The following is a 17,200-nucleotide window of genomic DNA, read 5'->3' as shown; positions in this document are numbered from 1 at the left end:
TGTGCTGTGGCCGGAAGAAGAGCTCTAACTTCCCTATCTGGGCAGCTGGCCACACGCTGGGCTGCGTACAGGCTCTGAACAGGGGTCTTGATGCTGGTCTGCCAGTGTGGCCATCCCAGGATGAAAGGATTTGACCGTCTGCAGCACTACCGCCCTGGAGGCCCACTTGTCCTAATGGGTAGCAGGGACAGGGGCTGCCTCACCTGTGTCCAGATGCCAGGCACAGTGCACTGCCCATTCAAGCCTTTGAGTCTCTTCAAGTAGACACAAGACCCTAAAGCAGAATTCAGTGTCGTGTCTATGCCCCCTCATCCTCTGTGCATCCTGTACACTCACGAGATAGGCCTTCATGTGCCCCAGAGGCAAGCCAAGCCCGTCTCCGGGCAGGGGCCATCTTTGCACATCTCCACCCTCCTGGCCTGATCATGACTGGGCAGCTCTGTCCTGTCTCCAGTTTTAACCCCCTCACTCCTGCCAGATGGCTCTTTCCTTGACGTTACGTAGTCTTGTCTACAAAGGGCTGGCTGTGTGAGCCCGTCCATCCCCCCCCCCACCAGGTCCCTGAGGAGGCACTTCAAGAACAGGGCCTGCCTCGGTCTGATTCCATGCCTGGTGTCCTCTCGGGGACCTAGCACATAAGTGCTCGCCAGGCCCTTTAGCAGGAACCCCCTTTGAGACACTAGTCCTCGCAGATGGCCTTCGAGGGACCACCGATGAAGGACAGCCCTGGGGCTAGGACAGGCCACATGCATGCAAGGTGGTGCTGCTCAGACAGACACCTCTGGACTGTGCCCCGCTGCAGGAACCCGGGCTGCAACTGACACCCTTCCTGTCCTGTGTCTTCTACTCTAGGGCAAGGAGTTGCTAGCCCAGAAGCTGCCTCTGTGGCAGCAAGCCTGTGCTGACCCCAACAAGATTCCAGACCGTGCCGTCCAGCTGATGCAGCAGATAACCAGCAGTAACGGCTCCATCCTCCCTAGTTCCCTGTCAGCCTCCAAGTCCAACCTGGTCATCTCAGACCCCATTCCTGGAGCCAAACCCTTGCCAGTGCCACCTGAGCTGGCACCATTTGTGGGGGTGAGTCCTGGGCCTTCAAAAGCTTACGGGGGGGGAGTCCCTTTGCCAGGGGTGGCAGCATCTTCTCTAAAGGGCAAGCCCAGTGTGCTGAGCCCAGGCCCCCGTGGTGGGTGCAGGGTACTCCCAAGCTGGCTCCCAGCGACGCCCTGCCCCTGCCTCTTCCTCCAGCGGATGTCTGCTCAGGAGAATGTACCTGTCATGAATGGCGTCGCAGGCCCGGACAGCGAGGACTACAACCCCTGGGCTGACCGCAAGGCTGCCCAGCCCAAATCCCTGTCTCCTCCGCAGTCTCAAAGCAAGCTGAGTGACTCGTACTCCAACACACTCCCCGTGCGCAAGAGCGTGACCCCGAAGAACAGCTATGCCACCAGTAAGGGCCCAAGGGTGCTAGGCTGAGAAACCGAGGCTTGTGAGTGCGTGTGTGCGCATGACTGTGGGAGTATGTATGTAGGTATATATATGAACACGCGTTTCTGCATGGCATGTATGTGCATATGCCTGTGTGCATGTCTACAGATACCTGTGCACGGGTATGTTACGCATGTGCGAGCATGTAGTGCGTATTGATTGGGACTGTGGCATGGTGGGAGAGACCAGAGCCCCGTCTGCAGCAGACGGGCTAGAGGGTGGAGGGGGCTTCCATTGGTCATGGGACGGTTCCTGTGTTTGGTCCGTGACGGTTGTGAATGCTTGTACCCCGGCTCCATCTGATGTGAACAGCCCTCTCACGTTGTCCCGGCAGCTGAGAACAAGACGTTGCCACGTTCGAGCTCCATGGCAGCTGGCCTCGAACGTAATGGCCGCATGCGGGTCAAGGCCATTTTCTCCCACGCGGCCGGTGACAACAGCACTCTGCTGAGCTTCAAGGAGGGCGACCTCATCACGCTGCTGGTTCCCGAGGCCCGGGACGGCTGGCACTACGGCGAGAGCGAGAAGACGAAGATGTGAGCACACCTGCAGGGCGCGGCACACGAGGGGGTGGCCCAGTCAGGGCCTTTCCCCACTGACCCCATCTTTATTGCCCGTTACTTCTGTGTCCCTGTGAATGCTCATTCTTTGGCACAGGACACGGTTTTCTGAATGTGTGTGCACAGTGGCACACTTGGCCATATTCAAGATGGGAGCCTAGGTATGGTTTCCCTAAAATATGTGGCGGAGCAGACTTGACCACCTGAGACAGCTCCCCCCAAACTCTCCTGTAGGCCTGAATAGCCTGCGGCAATGTCACCAAGTCTTGGCACCACCCAGAGGCGGCCCACGTCACCGGGAAAGCAGTAGTTTTTATCTGGGTCTGTCTTTGACCCATATGGCTAAGCAGCTGTAGCCAAATCGAGGCATAAACTGAGCTTTGCTGTGCCCCAGTGGCAGCTGCGTACTGGGCAGGGAGCCTGCGAGAGGTCTCTGAGGAATAGGAAGCTGTGTCGCCCCTGTCCCAGTGGTCTGGAGCTGGACCCATCATGGTAGTGGGCTGTGTGGCGGGTGAGGTACAGGTGGTCAGACCCATGGCTCCACCAAACAGAGCTGCTAGGCTGCCTCACTCTTGGGGCCAGGTGCAGAGCCAGCTCCAGCCACGTCACATCACGGTCTCCCTGGAACCAGTGGGACCCGGGGTCTGACAGCGGTCAGCAGGGGCCACTATGCTGCATCTGGAGAGCCTATAGAATGGATTCTATTCTATATAGAATAGGGCTCTCTCACCTGGGGCCTTTCTTCTAGGCGGGGCTGGTTTCCCTTCTCCTACACTCGGGTCCTGGACAGCGATGGAAGTGACAGGTTGCACATGAGGTGAGTAGTGTACTGGCTAGGCAGGGCCCCTGGGCAACAAACCGGGCAGGGATTCTACGGCGCCATCTCATAGGCCCTGCTCTATGTTTGAGATCATACGTGGGAGGGTGTGGGTTGCTGCGGTGTTAGGGGGTGCTCTGAGGGGTGGGGGTCCCAAGAGCCCTGGGAGCCCTGAGAAGAACAGGTGCAGTGTGGGGGCAGTTGTTGGCCCATCGTGAGTTCGCCACACCTCACTACCTACCTCCGAGAGTGGGGTTGGAGGGCCCCTGAGTCTTCAGAGTCTCCTGACCCTTGGAGAATCCCCACTGCTCTTGGAAAGGTGTCACAGGGCTTCCCCAGAAAGCATTTGGCCATTCCCCCCTCCCCCACATCTGTCCATACAGTCCAGGGAAACTCGGCAGGGAGGGGAGACCTAAGAGTGTCACTGGATGCTGACAGCAGCCCAGGGCAGCTGAGCGAGGCCTGGAGAAGGGACGGGTATCTCCAGAGGACACTGGCCAGCCCGAGCCCCTTGTCCCCACAGCCTGCAGCAGGGCAAGAGCAGCAGCACAGGCAACCTTCTGGACAAGGATGACCTGGCCATTCCTCCCCCCGACTACGGCACATCCTCCCGGGCCTTCCCCACTCAGACGGCTGGCACTTTCAAGCAGAGACCCTACAGTGTGGCGGTTCCTGCCTTCTCTCAGGTGAGCCCTGGGGCCTGGCACCTGGTACTAACTGGTGTCTGGGCCTCTCCGCTGACAGGCCTGAGACAGAGGCTCTGTAGCTTGGGATTTTAGCCACACTTCCTACCAGACTTGATGTACTCAGCACCCTTCTGCTCAGTGGGCTTGGCTGACCTGGGGACCTCGGGGCCAGGGGATCAGGGCTTCAAACTCCTTCCCTGAAGGCTGCAGGGTGCTAGGTGTCTCTGCTGCTGTCCAGAGCTTTCTAGTCAGTGGGAAGCCATTGGTGGCTGGTTAAGGCCTCGAGGCCCTGAGGAGGGTCCCTGGCAAACCCCTGTGCAGGTAGCAGTCAGCGTGTCCGAGGTGGGTCTGGCTTTGAGTGTAGGACAGACCCGTGGGGCTGGACAGTGGCTCCTACAAACCTGAACCTGGGACTCCCATGCCAAGGAGATCGGTCTGTTCTAGCCTTGGGCAGAAGGGATAGCAGCTTGTCTGTGGCTCCATCCGGCCCTACCTCTACCTGGACACGGGGAAAGAAAGAGAGCCCACTATGTCCATTTCTTGGGCCACCTGAGGAGCATCATGCTGTCCCAGAATCACACTGTTGACAGTATGACAAGGGTGTGCAGTCACGTGTGAAGCAGAAGAGATCCTCCTTTCGGCTGTACCCACCCTGCCCTAGAGGGACGGGGATGCTTTGGAAGGGCTCCCTCCAGGGAGTCTGCGGTTCAGGCGCTGTGACTGATTTGGGGGTCTAGACGGTAATGTCCTTGGCTGGAGCCTTCACTTGCATCAGAACCACCCTGGAGCTGGCGCTCGAAGCATGCGGTGGCAGCGGGGTGTCCAGGTGGAGTAATGGACCTTGGCCAGCCTCTGGGAAGGGATTGGTTCAAGGCTGGGAAAACCAAGGACAGTGCGTCCACCACTGGATGGAGATGGCAGCTAGTGTTAGTCCGTGCCCAGAGTGTCCCCTCCTGGGCAGGAGACCCAGCCCGGAGCCAGCCCAGGCCTCTGTGAGGTAGGGTGGTAATCTGTGGTCTCCTAGAGCATCCGTCCTGTTGCTCACCTTTCTGTCTCAGCCCACCAAAGTCCCTGGCTTTGCAGGAATGCGACCCCTCTGACCCCTCTTCACTGTCCCCACAGAAACTATTTCTTGGAGGAGCCCCAGTGCATGGAAGGCATTTGCAGTGATGTCATTAAGTCACCTGTCCCCTAGGTACAGAGAACACACAGTCTACCACTGGCCAGGAGGTGTCCCTGTTAATCTGTGAGGTCACCACGTCCATTTGCTGCTTGGAATAATATTCCCCAGCCACAGTGACTAAAGAGAGGATAGGGAGTGGTGGGGAAGGAGCCGGCTTTCTGGGGACCCCAGCCTGTACCTCAACATGGGCAGAGCCATCTTTATGAGGACTGTGCCGGGGAAACCTTGTCAGTAAGGGCCTGAGTCTTAGTCACTGGGGCCCAGCGTGATTGCTCTGTCTTTGCTCCCCAGGGTCTGGATGACTACGGGGCACGGTCGGTGAGCAGGTAAGAGGCTTCAGACTTGGTTGGGACTGTGGGTGGGTGACCACGGGCTTGGTTAGAGTAACCTCTCTCTTGGGGCCCGGAAACTGGCGTTTCTTACTTTGGGAACCCAAGGCTTGACCCTGAGCCTGCCACCAGAGTCGGACCCACCCACCCTTCCCGGGTTCCTACCCCGTTCTCTTCTAAGTAGAGCGAGCACATCCTCTATCCTGCTGATCTTGGCGTCTGGGCCTGCTCTGTCCATCCCAGCAGGCGAGACAGGGTCGGGGAGGGGCTGGAGCCGCCGTCCCTGGGCACAGCCTGCGGCTGACGGCGGGCATGCACCTGGGCAGCTGTCCTGTGCTTTGTTCCACAGTGGCAGTGGCACGCTGGTGTCCACAGTGTGAGGACGCTGACCCCGGGCAGCTGCTCTGAAGAGCTCTTCCCCGTCTCCTCCGGTTTCCCTCCTCAGCTCTCGTTGGTTTGTTCCCAGGTTGTTTTCTTTCCCACCCGCTCCTGCCTTTTGGTTGGTGATCCCAGACTCTGAACTCCCCCAGGGTCCATGGTGCTGCTCCCTGCGCCCCCTGTGCTCATGCCCCCAACAGGCGTCCCTAGTCTTGAGCATTAACTGCCAGGCGGGGCCTGCTGGCTGGGTGGCAAAGCAGTGCCCTCACCCGCTGCCCTAGCCCCGTGGTGTTCACGATGCACATCCCTTTTGTAAGGCTGGCTATGAGCCAGGTCTAGAGTTTGAAGAAAAAGAAAAATCTTTAAAAAAAGGAAAAAAAAAAGAAAAAAATGAAAAAAAGAAAAACAGGAAAAAAGGACTATATTTTTTTTCCTAAAAACAAAAACAGATATGCATGGACTCCGGTGTACGTACTGTTACTCTGCATCTGACCGCCAGAGTGCTGGCGTCTTCTAGGACAGGAAGGGGCTCAGGGCCCTGGGGGCTCAGGCCCGGGGACCTTGGCCTGCCTCAGGCCCCTTCCAAGGGCTGCACCGAGTAAAGGGGCTTACACGGGCACCCGGGGAGCCTCCTGAGGAAGCTGGCCACTCCTGTGATGGAGGCTGCACCCCCAGCCAGGCCCTGCCCACCCCAAGGCCAGGCACTGGGCCTCTTTCCTTGGCAGATCCGGCTGGGCAGGTATATGTAGAACGGAGTGCGGCGCCCCTACCCAGGGTGGCGTTACCTCGTGCCAGTGCCCTGGCGGAAGCTGGGGACAAGAACAGGTGCTGCCCGGCCACATGCGGACATTCCAAAGACATCGAGACCAACCCCACCCATCCATCCACACACACACTTCTAGGGAATCACCTCTATAACCAGCCTTTGAGGGAGTCACGGCCCTGTTGCCCCTGGGCTGCAGAGGGCCAGGGAAGAGGCAGGCCCTGGCCCAGCTCCTCCTAGGCACGCTCATCTTTTGTGTGTCTTGGTGACTTTAGAAACAGGCACACTGGACTCAGTGGCTACTGGTTTTGTCTCTTCACACACTGAATTCTGGGCTGTGGAGCCCAAGGCCCAGCGGGCTCAGCCCTGCACCTGGCGGGAGCCCTTGGGAAGCTGCAGACGCGCCTCTGATGTGGTTAGCAAAACCCTTCCACAGCCTGCCGAGGACTAGGGCGTGGCTGGTCGAGTCTGCCGCAGCAGCTCAGACACAGACCCTGTTTTATATTTAAGGAAAACACAGCCAGAACTTGGACCTGTGTAAAGAACTTTCTGTGTTGTTCTAATTTTGCTAAAAGTTTCCAATCCAGGGGATTCCATGTGCAATGGATGAATGTAGACACAAACAGCAAACCTGTATGAAGATGTCAAGTGCTAAAAAATATTTTTTTTCCTTTTTCCTTTCCTTTTTTTTAAAAATCCGAACTGTGCCCTGTACTGCAGTCAACTGTTGGAATAAAGGTTTTATTTATTGCACTGAGTTGGTCTGGTGCCTCCTTCCAGCTCCCCGGCATGTGTGGGGGCTGCGTGGACCAGGCCGCACCTCAGTGCACCCCAGCTGGCCAGCTCGACGGCACCCTGGCTGGTGCAGACTCAGCCTGTGCTGGCTCATCCCCCCCCCTCTGCCCAGCAGGTAGAGTTGTGTCCCCAAGGACTGCAGGTCCCTTCCTGGCAGCCTGCACCTCCTCCACCCAGTGTCCGTCCTGTCTGGCCTTCTGCTTCCCAGGGTCCTTAGACACGCGTCCGCTGCTCCAGTTTGACAATAAGCCTTGTGTTTCCTTACAGTGTTGATGTCGAAGTGGCCAGATTTTGAGCTGCCCCTGACTAGAGTTAGTAAGTTGACCTGGTTTTGGGCCCATCTGTCTACACCTGCAGCGGCTATGGCTGGACCCTCTGGCCTGAATCAGGACAGCCTCTGCAGGGGGAATCTGCTGCCTGGCAGGGCCCCGGGGTCTGCAGAGTTGTCTCGCTCTGGGAGCTGGGCCTTCCTTCCGCTGGTTCCCTCCTCGGGCTTGTGGTTCCCCTACCTTCCTTCTGCCTGGAGGCTTGTGGTTCTAACTCTGCCCCGTGACTGCCTTTGCTGCCCGAGACGGAGCTGGCCCACGTCTATCCTCTCCTTCCCTGCTAGGTGCTTCGTCACAATCAAAGGGTGGCCTGGGGGACAGCCTCCCCCAATCACTGAGCTTGTACCTGGGTGTTCCTGGGGCGTTGTGGGGGGTGGGTATGAGTCCAGCTGTTGAGTGCCACAGCTGAACCAAGCCCGGGCCTAGGGTCATGTGGACCTCTGCCTTCTGATCTTTCTTACCTCTTCTGGTTCCCTCCATCTCCTCACATGGCCACAAGACACTGGCCAGGCCTGTGTCCCTTGGTGCTGGAGAAGTGGGCCAACGTGGGCCACTTGGGGCAGGGAGGAGGGCACTGCTCCACGTTGTCCACCACGGCCGAGGGAGCTTTTACTCCCTCACCACACCACAGACAGGCGGCATGAGAAACCAGGACCTGTGTCCCTTAACAGGAGTGGTCATTACCTTCCTGAGAGTACAGTGGCAGCCAGGCCACTCGGGCAGATGGGAATCTGTGTAGAGTGCGTTCTGTAGTTGAGTTCCGCTGACATTTGCAGAGAGCGTGAGATGCCCTTGTCTGATTCTGGGCCGGCCACTTCCTCCTGCCTCTAACTGCACACCCAAGATGTTCTCTGGGAGGCCTGCATCTCCTGCCCAGTTAGGGGCCATGTCGTCCTCACCTGCAGCGGCATGGGGAAAGGTTCAGGGAGACTGGAGCAGCTCTTCCTGGGACCGGGTCCCGTGTGCACTAGGCCTGGGACTTGGGTGCAATAGACATAGAACAGAACGGATCTGGAGTCTCTGCACAGTGCTGTCACATGGCCCCCGGACATTCCCCAGCCACAGTCCCCTAGCCTTCCAGCGTACCTAGCCGGGGTGAAGGGGTATTCTTAAGCTGCCTGTGGTTGAGGGGTGTCCGTCCACACATAGCCTCACCCTGAATTTAGGACTGTAGGAGGGTTGCTACCACCCTTGGCCTGGTTCTGGGGGTACCCAGACCTACGTAAGCCCAGAGGTATGCGCAGGACTGTTCTTGGCGGCAGCCAGCCTCTCATCCCATAGTTGTTGAGGAAAATCGTGAAAAACGGAGAAGGGGAAGGCAGGCCATGCTGATGCAGGGAGTTGAGTCTCTCTAGGTTTCTGATCACAGTGTGTTGTTCATGGATGGCTGTCTGCAGAGCTGGGGAGAGAGTTGGCACCAGTGGTTACCCAGCTGGTGTCTCACCGTTCTGCCTCAGCCGGTTCCATCCTGCATAAATGCCATTTGTTGTTCCCGGATCCCAGGCCTGGATGGCTGGTCCTCCTTCTCTATTGGTGTAGGCTCTGTTGTCGGGTCCTCCCACTGTTGGCGATAGCCGCTGCTGGGCATCCCATGTGCTGGCCATGTCCCCTGCAGGTTAATTTCCCTTGAGCGTCTTTGAAAGGAAGCGTGTCCCTGGACACTGCTAACTAGAACATGTGCAGAGTAAGACTTTGCTTTGGCTTTTGGCGTCTCTGGATGGTTCTCTGTGCTCTGAACTGTCCCTGTGAACTCCTCCCTTTGGGGGAGGAGAGAATAAAGTGTTTAAGAACAGAGAGCCTTTTGGGTGGGGCACTCTGGTCCTAGCTGGTGATGACTCTTTCCATGAGTTAGGATGTGAGCCAGTGGGCAGTCGTCGGGCGTGTTTTGTGAATACCTCAGCCATTCTGCTCAGGCTTGGTCCCACCATAACCCTGCCCTGGGACCTGCTCATTGCTCTGCTCTGTCCCATCCCCTCAACAGAAAGACCTGTCCTCATTCCAAGTCTCCCCAGAGCTGTTGCCTTTGCCCGGCTTGAGAACCCTTCTGTAGAGTGTGGAGTGAGGCAGGGACAGCCTGGCCATGCCAGAGCCTGCAGCTAGCACCCTCCCCGCGATGGCAGGGTCCAGTCTCACAGGGAGGGGATGCAGAGTAGAGGAGCCTGGCGTGGGGCGGACCTCAAGCTGCAGGCAGAGCAGGTGGTGGCCCCTAACCTCTGGCTCTCAGCAGAGGTGAGCAGCAACAGAGCCCACAGCCAGCAGGGACCTGCCCCCACCCCCGGGCTCCACCTTTCAAACCTTCACAGCTCGAGTGTTTCAGATCTGTAGAAAATGTAATCTTCAGGAAAATGTAGAGAGAGACTCTACCTATGAGGTCTTCCTGGGGACCCTGAATGGAGAGCCTGCTCGCCCACCCTGGGCTTCTGAGACCCCACCAGGCACAGAGGTGACATTCCAGGTAATGGTTGTAGAGCCAAGCACGCTTCCCTGGAAGTGCAGTCCTGTGCCTCGCGAGTCCCCGTGTCCACACGCCATCCGTGCTGTCACTGTGGAGCTTCCTGACCCCTCCCACCTACTGCCCTGCGCTGTTCCCGCCTGAGCGGGTCCTCCCAGGCCTGACAGGGACTGCAGGACAGGCTTCTGGGAGGGCTGGGCTGCCGCAGCCCGTTCTTGCTCATCTGTTCCATCCCCACTACTTGTCTTGAGTCTTGTCCCCGTGTATCAGCTGTGGCCTGAGGGGCACTCAGGTGGCTCAGCCACCACTCAGGGAGGTGGCTAGTCCCTGGGCAGAGGAAACTGCCACCTGGCCAAGGCAGTGGCCGTGGTGTCCAGTCAGGGCGCGTGCGCCTCGTGTCTGTCGTGTCTGCGTGTCTACAGTGTGTCTCCTGCGGCGCCCTGCATGCCTGGGCTGGTTTGTGTGACCCGCTGAGCTGTGTCCTCTGTGCATGGGAGAACCACTCCTTGGGCTCGGCCTGGGGGTGGGGGCTTAAGTCCTTAAGGACTTCCAGCCCGAGGTGGGAAGGGAACAGCTGGTCCTCCCATCATGCCCACTCTGTCATCCAGTGTGGAGCGTGTAAGGTGTCAGTGGGTAGTCACGCTAGGGGCTAACAGGTCTTGAGACGGCACCCAGCTCCGCCTGGCTCCAAGAATAAGCCGTTGGGGTCTAGTACTGGGGGTCTCAGGAGTAGCTCGATGGCACAGCTTAGCCGAAGCGCCTGTCCAAACTGAACCTGCTCTTCTCTCCCCAGGAATCCCTTCGCCAACGTCCATCTGAAGCCGACAGTGACCAACGACAGATCAGCCCCTCTCCTCAGCTGACGGGCTGCTACTTGTCACCGCTGCGTCCACCACCCACGCCACCCAGGGCAACCGGAGAAGACAGCCCTGCCCCACTCCCTGACAGTGCTTCACGTCAGCCCAGCCTGGGCTGGATCCCAGGTGTTCCTGGGGAGGAGGCTGCCTCAGGAGGTCAAGTCCATGGATGTGCCCCAACAGAGGACCAGCACTTAAATGGCAGGCATCTATGACCCCAACTGTGGAACCTCGAGTGCCTCCAAATGCAGAAGAGGACAGTCTGTCAGCCCGTAGCTGGAAGGGGGCCCACTCCCATGCTGAATTTTTTTTTTATTTTTAATTTTTTAGCCCACATGTGTGTCCGGCCAATAAACATGTACCCACCTGTTGCGGTGTGTTCTGTTAGCCTGGGAGCATGACCAGGAACAGGGCACCCTTATAAGGGTGATTTATCATGAGCATAGCTCCCCTCTGCCTCCCCGCTTCAGTTAAAACGCAGGCCCTTATGAGACCACATCAGATCTTTGTCTGGAGCAGTGCGGTGAACTGAGTCCATGGCAGGAGCTCTAGGGTGCAGAGAAGACCCAGGTGGAACCTCTGGATCCGCCTGCTCACCATGGGCACATGGGCTAGTTCCCCCACAGGGCAAAGCGAGGAGCGGGGAGTCCAGTCCCCTGCCCCCCTCCACCACTGCCGCCTGAGGACAGGCTAGGGTGGGCAGAGGAATACTCTGCAAGGTGCCCGTTCATCTGACCTAAGAGAACCTTCTGGAGAGACAGGAGAGGGCTGAGGGGCAGAAGAACAGAGATGACTGCTGGGTTCCCGTCTGCCATCCCCCTGGGGGTGTTAGCTACAGACCCGGAAAGAAAACACCGAGCACAAACGCTGTTTTTTTTTTTCTTAGCTTGGTTTCTCTTAAAAAACAAGGAACAAGAAAATCATTGCACCAGCATCCTAAGCCTCAAACTAAAAACAACAAAAACAAAACCCCATTGCCCCGCCCCCAAAGCGACGATACACTTTACAGGTCTTTGGCAACAATAACTTAGAATCACCCCGTCTCCATTCACTCCAGCAAATTACAAAAAATATTCCCTGTGCAGCCCACCCCAGCCCTATTTTCTCCCAGCCCTGCCTGCAGGCAGGAGCCCCACAGTGGCTGTAGGGTACACCCTATTCTCCTCTGGCCAGGGTATGGGGCAGGGTTCTGCTCTGGGAGGGAGAGTGCCCACACTACCCTGTAGAGGGCATCTCTGGGGCCGTCCGGCTGCAGCCTGGAAGCCTCTGCTGAGCAGCAGGACCTAGGCCCCTATGGGGATGGGCTTCTGCAGACAAAGTAAAGGGGAGCCAGCCACAGACTCTGAGATAAGGGCTTGGAGCCCAGGGGTCCGACCTTGCTCTGAGCAAATCTAGACCCAAGTAAGAAATGTGGGGGACCCAAAAGGGACCTGTAGGCTTAAAGCCTTGAAACCTGGCCAAGTGTCCTTTGAACACGAGGCAGGATGTAGCCAACAGGGCATGCAGGCCCTTGGATTGCATGGTCCTGGCCGGAGGCCATTTCACCACCATCAGCCATATAAGGAAGAGTGGCTGCAGGGAGGTGATGGGAGGGGGGGTCTGCCCAGGAGTGCAGAGCCACCTAGGGGTCGGGGGCCCTTCTTGAGTGTGCATGTATACGCTTACAGACACCCATAGGCCCTCGGGCTTCAGGTATGTCCAGGGGCTAGCAGCAAACCCCAGTGTCCACTTAGGACACATTCTCCCATCAGGTAGCACAGGAGGACCATGGCCCCACACGTCCAGAGCTAGATAGAGGCCTCTCATCCACCTGCTTCTCCAGGAAGCTGTGGGGTGGGGGGGTCGGTGGTCCCCACTCATTTCCAGTCACCATCCTTGCTGCTGCCCGGACAGGATGGCAGGGGTTCCAGTGACGCCAGCCTCCGAAGGGCGAAACTACCGGGGCCTCAAGCCTCTGTGCATCGGCCCCCAGTGCTTGCTGCTGGGCCTGGTAAAGGGGGCGCTGTGTGAGTACGTGAGGCCATAACCAGATAGGTTCTCCCACCCCTGCAACCGCCTGGCTCGCCAACAGGCCTGTCCAATGTGGTGGACCTGTGGGTGGGCAGGAGATGGACCCATTTCTTTTCCCCATGTCACCCTGATCCAGAGCCGGCAATGCTTAGCAAATGCCCCCCCCCTGAGTCCTTGAACAAAGGGAACTGAGGCCCAAACAAAGAGAGCATGGTCAGTGTCATATAGTCACCTCCCCGAGCTAGGGCTGAGGGTGACAGTCCTTCTCTCAAGGCTGCCTACCACAGCCAGGGCTACTGGGGAAGAGGTGTGCGTGGGCAGGGGGAGTAGGCAAAAAGAGCTTGTCAAAACTGTGTACGGGGAACCTGGCAGAGAGGAGCCTGCCTTGATGCGGGAAGTGGAGGGGGCTCATGACTGGACAGTGTGGGCTATGGCACCACCACTTGGGCACAGTCCCGATAGGGACACCTAGCAAGAACCTCAAACCAGAGGTAAGCCAGTGGATTAATGACCACCATGCTCGGATTGGTCTTGTAAGTTGTGGGAGGCCAGGGTGGGGCTGAGAAGAAAAGAGCAAGGGTAGACTGGGCAGAGGGTGGGCAGCCCTCTGTGGAAGGTAGACTGGGCGGAGGGTGGGCAGCCTGCTGTGGAGGGTAGACTGGGCAGAGAGTGGGCAGGTCCTGGGACCTAGGAGGCCGTAGGCCAAGTGCACCTGGACACAGTGTCTGCCCAAAGGCCAGAAACCAAACACCATTAAGAGGGCAATGTCCAGCAGACCAGGGGCCACCAAATCTCCCCCTGCCGACGCTCCTTATGGGTGCCTAACCACAATGTCCCTCTGCTCCACCTCAGCCCCGCCACACTCACCTCCCACCGACTGGGCCTCCGAGTCGGATACGTGAGTGATGGAGAAGCGGGAGGCAGGCGTGGGAGACACGGTGAACCGTGAGAAGGGCGCAGCTGGCGTGGTGGGCGCGGCCAGGACGGGGTCCACTGGGTCCAGTGCAGTCACCAAGGCAGCCTTGCCAGGCACCAGTGGGAACTCATCATCCCATTCGAACCTACTGCCTGCAAGTCAGGCCCTAGCGTCACTTTCATTGCATCACCTCCCAGCCCCCACTTCAGGTGACATCACATTCTGAACCCAGCCCTCGCGTGACAGTGATGTCACCATCTGGTCCCCAACACCTGCTCACCCTGTTCAGGAGTGGAGCTGTCGGGCAAGTGGTCAGCCCGCCGCGGCAGGCCCGGGGCACTGGGTGAGCCGGGGCTACCCTCCGGGAACGTGGGGAGTGATTCCTTCGTGTTGGGGAAGGGCTCCCCAGTCTCTCGGGTGGGGCTCTCCTGGAGGGGCAGAGCACCGTGTGACTTGGGCTGCCCACCCTCTCCCAGCCCCGTGCATACCCGCGGCAACAGCCCACCTGGTCGAAGAGGTAGACCGTGACGTCATCAAAGAAGGACACGGCCTTCTTCTTGCGCTCCAGGTCCTCGCAGAAGGCCTCAGACAGGAGGCTGGGCATCTTCAGCAAGCTGCGCAGATTGCGGGCGCTCTGACTCTCAGCCACGACCACAGGCACCGCGGGTGGCTCCTCCTCACTGTCCTCGCTGGGCTCCTGGATGCTGTAGCATCGAAGCTCCTCTTCAGATTCATCACTGTCCTCACTGCCCTCCTCTTCCTCCTCTGGCCGGCCCTCCAAAGCCCCTGGGCGGCCAGGTAGGGCCAGGCAGAGTGGGGATCTGGGCACGCTAGGACTTCCCATCCTCCCAAGCGGGGCTGGCCCTGGGGGGTTCTGGGGCTCCATGCCATTGCCTTCTGAGCTCAGTGGGACTGAGGCCAGCAGGAAGCGTTTGGAATGACTAGAGCTGGGTCCAGGCTGCCCCTCGACTGGGCCTTGAGCCCCAAGAGGCTCTGGCCTGGGGCCATCCAGCAAGGACTCCTCCTGCTGCTGTGGTGGGGGCAGCACCTCCCTGGGGTTAGTAGCTGGGGCCTCCCTGGGCACCTCAGGCCCGGGAAAAGCCTGCCCAGACTGATGCCCTGAACTAGGTGGGCTCTTTAGGTCTTGCTCCTTTTGGGAGTCCTGGACCCCACCGCACTTCTCAGGGCCAAAGGTGGGTTCAGACTCAGCATCCAGGTCCGAGAAGTAGGCAGAGTCTCGGTAGGGGTTCTTCTTGCTGAGGCCACCAAGGGAGACAGACAGCAAAGTCTCGGGCCCTGGGCTCTCACCCTCTGAGGCTAGTTCCCCAAAGGCCTCAGGCTCGCTCGCCTCATGGGCCTCTTTGAGCACAAACTCTGGAGACCCATAGTTCTCTGTATCATAGCCACTGTCCGCGGCACGGAGCTGCCCGGCATGGGGACAAGCAGCTAATGGGCTCAAGACCTCACAGCCACCATCGCTGGCTGAGGACGGGATGTCCAGAGAGTCCAGCGAATCAGGGGTCCCCACCTGCTTCTGCAGACAGCGCAAGGCTGGTACTATGCCTGGCTTCTCAGCGTGAAGGCCATCACTGGACAAGTCGGTGAAGACTCCCGACGTAGCCTCGGTAGTGTCCTCGTCCTCACTGCTGGGTGCCTCCTGCCCCAGAGAACTGCCGCAGCTGTCCAGACTAAGGGCTGGCTTAGGGACAGTCACCCATCTGCCAGCAGCGGGTGTGGGAGAGGCAGGCAGGATGTGGGGAGCACTCGCCTCCTCTGAAGGAAGTGAGGCTCCTTCGTGAGATGGGGAGGGGACAGAAGGAAGGGATAGCTGGGATTCAGCAGAGGCCTCGGCCTCCTGGGCAAGCCTGGGTTCCAGCTGGGGGCTCTCACCCCCACCTACAGCTGCCTCTGTCCAGGGGCGTGTGGCCAGACAAGCAGCAGGTGCCAGGCCTTTGGCAGGACACAGAGGGAGCAGGCTGAAGCAGCGGCTTGACTCCTGACCGGGAGAGGCTGCTACCACAAGCCCGGGCAGAAATTCTCTGGGATCCTCCTGGGACAGAGGGTGGCCCAGCTCAGGGGAGGCCCGTGGGGTCTGCTCTAGGCTGGAACAGTCATCCCTGTAGCTGTCTGTGAAGCTGCTCACATAGCCGGGATCCCAAGATTCTGGGTCTCGGCTGCCGCTGTTATTGTTGGCTGACACATTGGAGCTCCAGTGTCCGCGGTGAGCAGCCCTCCCCGCCTTCTCCTCCTCCAGCTCCTCGTCGCTGGGGGATGGCTGGGCCTCAGGACTCCCAGAGGGAGAGGCACTCAAAGGCTCATCAAAGAAGGGTGGGCAGAAGGTAGCCACACCCCAGTCTATGTCTTCAGCCGGCAACATCGGGGTCCCAGGAGAGGGTGAGCGTGAGTGGCTGGGCGGTTCTTGCCTCCTACACGAATGGTGGTCACAGGAGCCCCACAGGCCCCCAGAGGGAGGTGCGTGGCCCAGCAGTGGCTCCATAACGAGAGAAGTGGCGGTGCTGTCCTCGGAGTTGTTATCCTGGTCAGTGCCAGCTTCGGGACTGGGAGCACAGCCAGCACAGTCCGGGTCATGGCCAGCAGCAGGTACTGCCCCTTCAAGGCGGATGAAGTACTCGCTACCCACCGAGGGGCTGTGGGCGCTGAGCACTGGCACCACTCCTGGGGGTGAGCTGTCGGGTGCACACAACTCCTGCAGGCGCGCCGCGGAGTCTGGGCTCGAAACGCCGCCCCCTGGGGGTGGGAACGCCTCCGCGCCACAGCCCGCCTCCCACTTGTACTCGAAGTTGAGGCCGTGGCTTGTCTCGGTTACTGTCAGCACGTCGTCACCGTCCACGTGGAAGCCGTCACTGGTGAACTGCTCCAGCAGCGGGAAAGACGAGGCAGCGGCGAGCTCAGCGGCGGCAGCTGCCGCGCCAATGGAACCTGACCCCAGGCCCGTGCTGCCGCTGGGCCGCAGGGAGCGCCAGCGCCGCTCAAACTCCTCCTCCAACTCCGTGGTGCCCTTGGCGCACAAGTAAGACAGCAGTAGATGAACCTCTTCAGCCGTGGGCCTCTGCTCCGGCTGCAGCCAGCAGAATTGCATCACTTCGTACCTGCCGGGAGGCCTTCATAGGTGGCCCTGGCCACATCCACGGGCACACTGGCCAGAAGTATAACCTGCCCTCCTGGGATACTCGGGTCCCCCATGCTCGGGGTGCTTTGGGGGCAGTTAAGGCAATCTCCCAAGGCGGACCTAGCAGCCCGGGAAGGGGTCTGGGGTGCGGTATCTCCCTGCCTGTTTAGGCTACAGAGACCCAGAAGCCATGGAGAGGTGGACCAACCAGCCGCAAGCTGTAGCCCCTCTGTCCTGCCTGTTCAGGGGGGTGGGGTCCTCACCAGCGATCAGATAGACTCAGCTGCAGCTGGGGCTTGGGCAGCTTAAGCTGCTGCTCTCGGACGGCGTAAGCCAGCACCTGCCGGTCCGAGTGCTGGGGATACGGCTGCGCACCCAACTCGAAGAGCTCCCAGATGGTCACACCCAGGGACCTGCAAGGGTAGCCACAGTAGGCCAGGCTGAGCACAGCTGCGCAGGATCCCTGAACACTTGCCTTCAGGCCAGTCTCTCCAGGACAGGAGCCCATTGTGC

General features: G+C 59.3%; 2 protein-coding genes across 12 annotated transcripts in view; one reads left to right on the top strand and one right to left on the bottom strand.

Moving 5' to 3' along the window:
* Nucleotides 1-11,001, top strand: part of Baiap2 (BAR/IMD domain containing adaptor protein 2) — a 62,797-nt gene extending 51,796 nt beyond the window's left edge. Inside the window, exons 8-15 of one of the 8 annotated variants that reach the window (XR_012912228.1) lie at nt 853-1,077; nt 1,366-1,447; nt 1,820-2,021; nt 2,794-2,862; nt 3,386-3,548; nt 5,023-5,057; nt 7,264-9,777; nt 10,568-11,001. Coding sequence is in view for 6 of the 8 variants with exons in the window: in XM_075989885.1 (XP_075846000.1) it covers nt 853-1,077; nt 1,246-1,447; nt 1,820-2,021; nt 2,794-2,862; nt 3,386-3,548; nt 5,023-5,057; nt 10,568-10,637 (966 nt within the window). In the remaining 2 variants the exon portion in view is untranslated. Of the gene's footprint in view, nt 1-852; nt 1,078-1,245; nt 1,448-1,819; nt 2,022-2,793; nt 2,863-3,385; nt 3,549-5,022; nt 5,058-5,409; nt 6,955-7,263; nt 9,778-10,567 lie in introns of those variants that run through there. The other 7 variants (XR_012912227.1, XM_075989887.1, XM_075989888.1 and 4 more) reach the window with 7 other exon arrangements.
* Nucleotides 11,002-11,515: 514 nt separating this feature from the next.
* Nucleotides 11,516-17,200, bottom strand: part of Aatk (apoptosis associated tyrosine kinase) — a 39,456-nt gene continuing 33,771 nt past the window's right edge. For all 4 annotated transcript variants that reach the window (XM_075989882.1, XM_075989880.1, XM_075989883.1 and 1 more), the window contains exons 10-14: nt 16,951-17,100; nt 14,063-16,667; nt 13,838-13,985; nt 13,509-13,709; nt 11,516-12,618 (exon numbers count right to left, since the gene is read on the bottom strand). In XM_075989882.1, the coding sequence (XP_075845997.1) occupies nt 12,578-12,618; nt 13,509-13,709; nt 13,838-13,985; nt 14,063-16,667; nt 16,951-17,100 (3,145 nt within the window). In that variant the 3' untranslated portion in view covers nt 11,516-12,577. The remainder of the gene's footprint in view (nt 12,619-13,508; nt 13,710-13,837; nt 13,986-14,062; nt 16,668-16,950; nt 17,101-17,200) is intronic.

This window comes from Microtus pennsylvanicus, chromosome 11, assembly GCF_037038515.1.
Source record: "Microtus pennsylvanicus isolate mMicPen1 chromosome 11, mMicPen1.hap1, whole genome shotgun sequence".
NCBI classification, from domain to species: domain Eukaryota; kingdom Metazoa; phylum Chordata; class Mammalia; order Rodentia; family Cricetidae; genus Microtus; species Microtus pennsylvanicus.
Note: the sequence above shows the minus strand (reverse complement) of the source record. Positions and strands in the feature narration are given on the sequence as shown.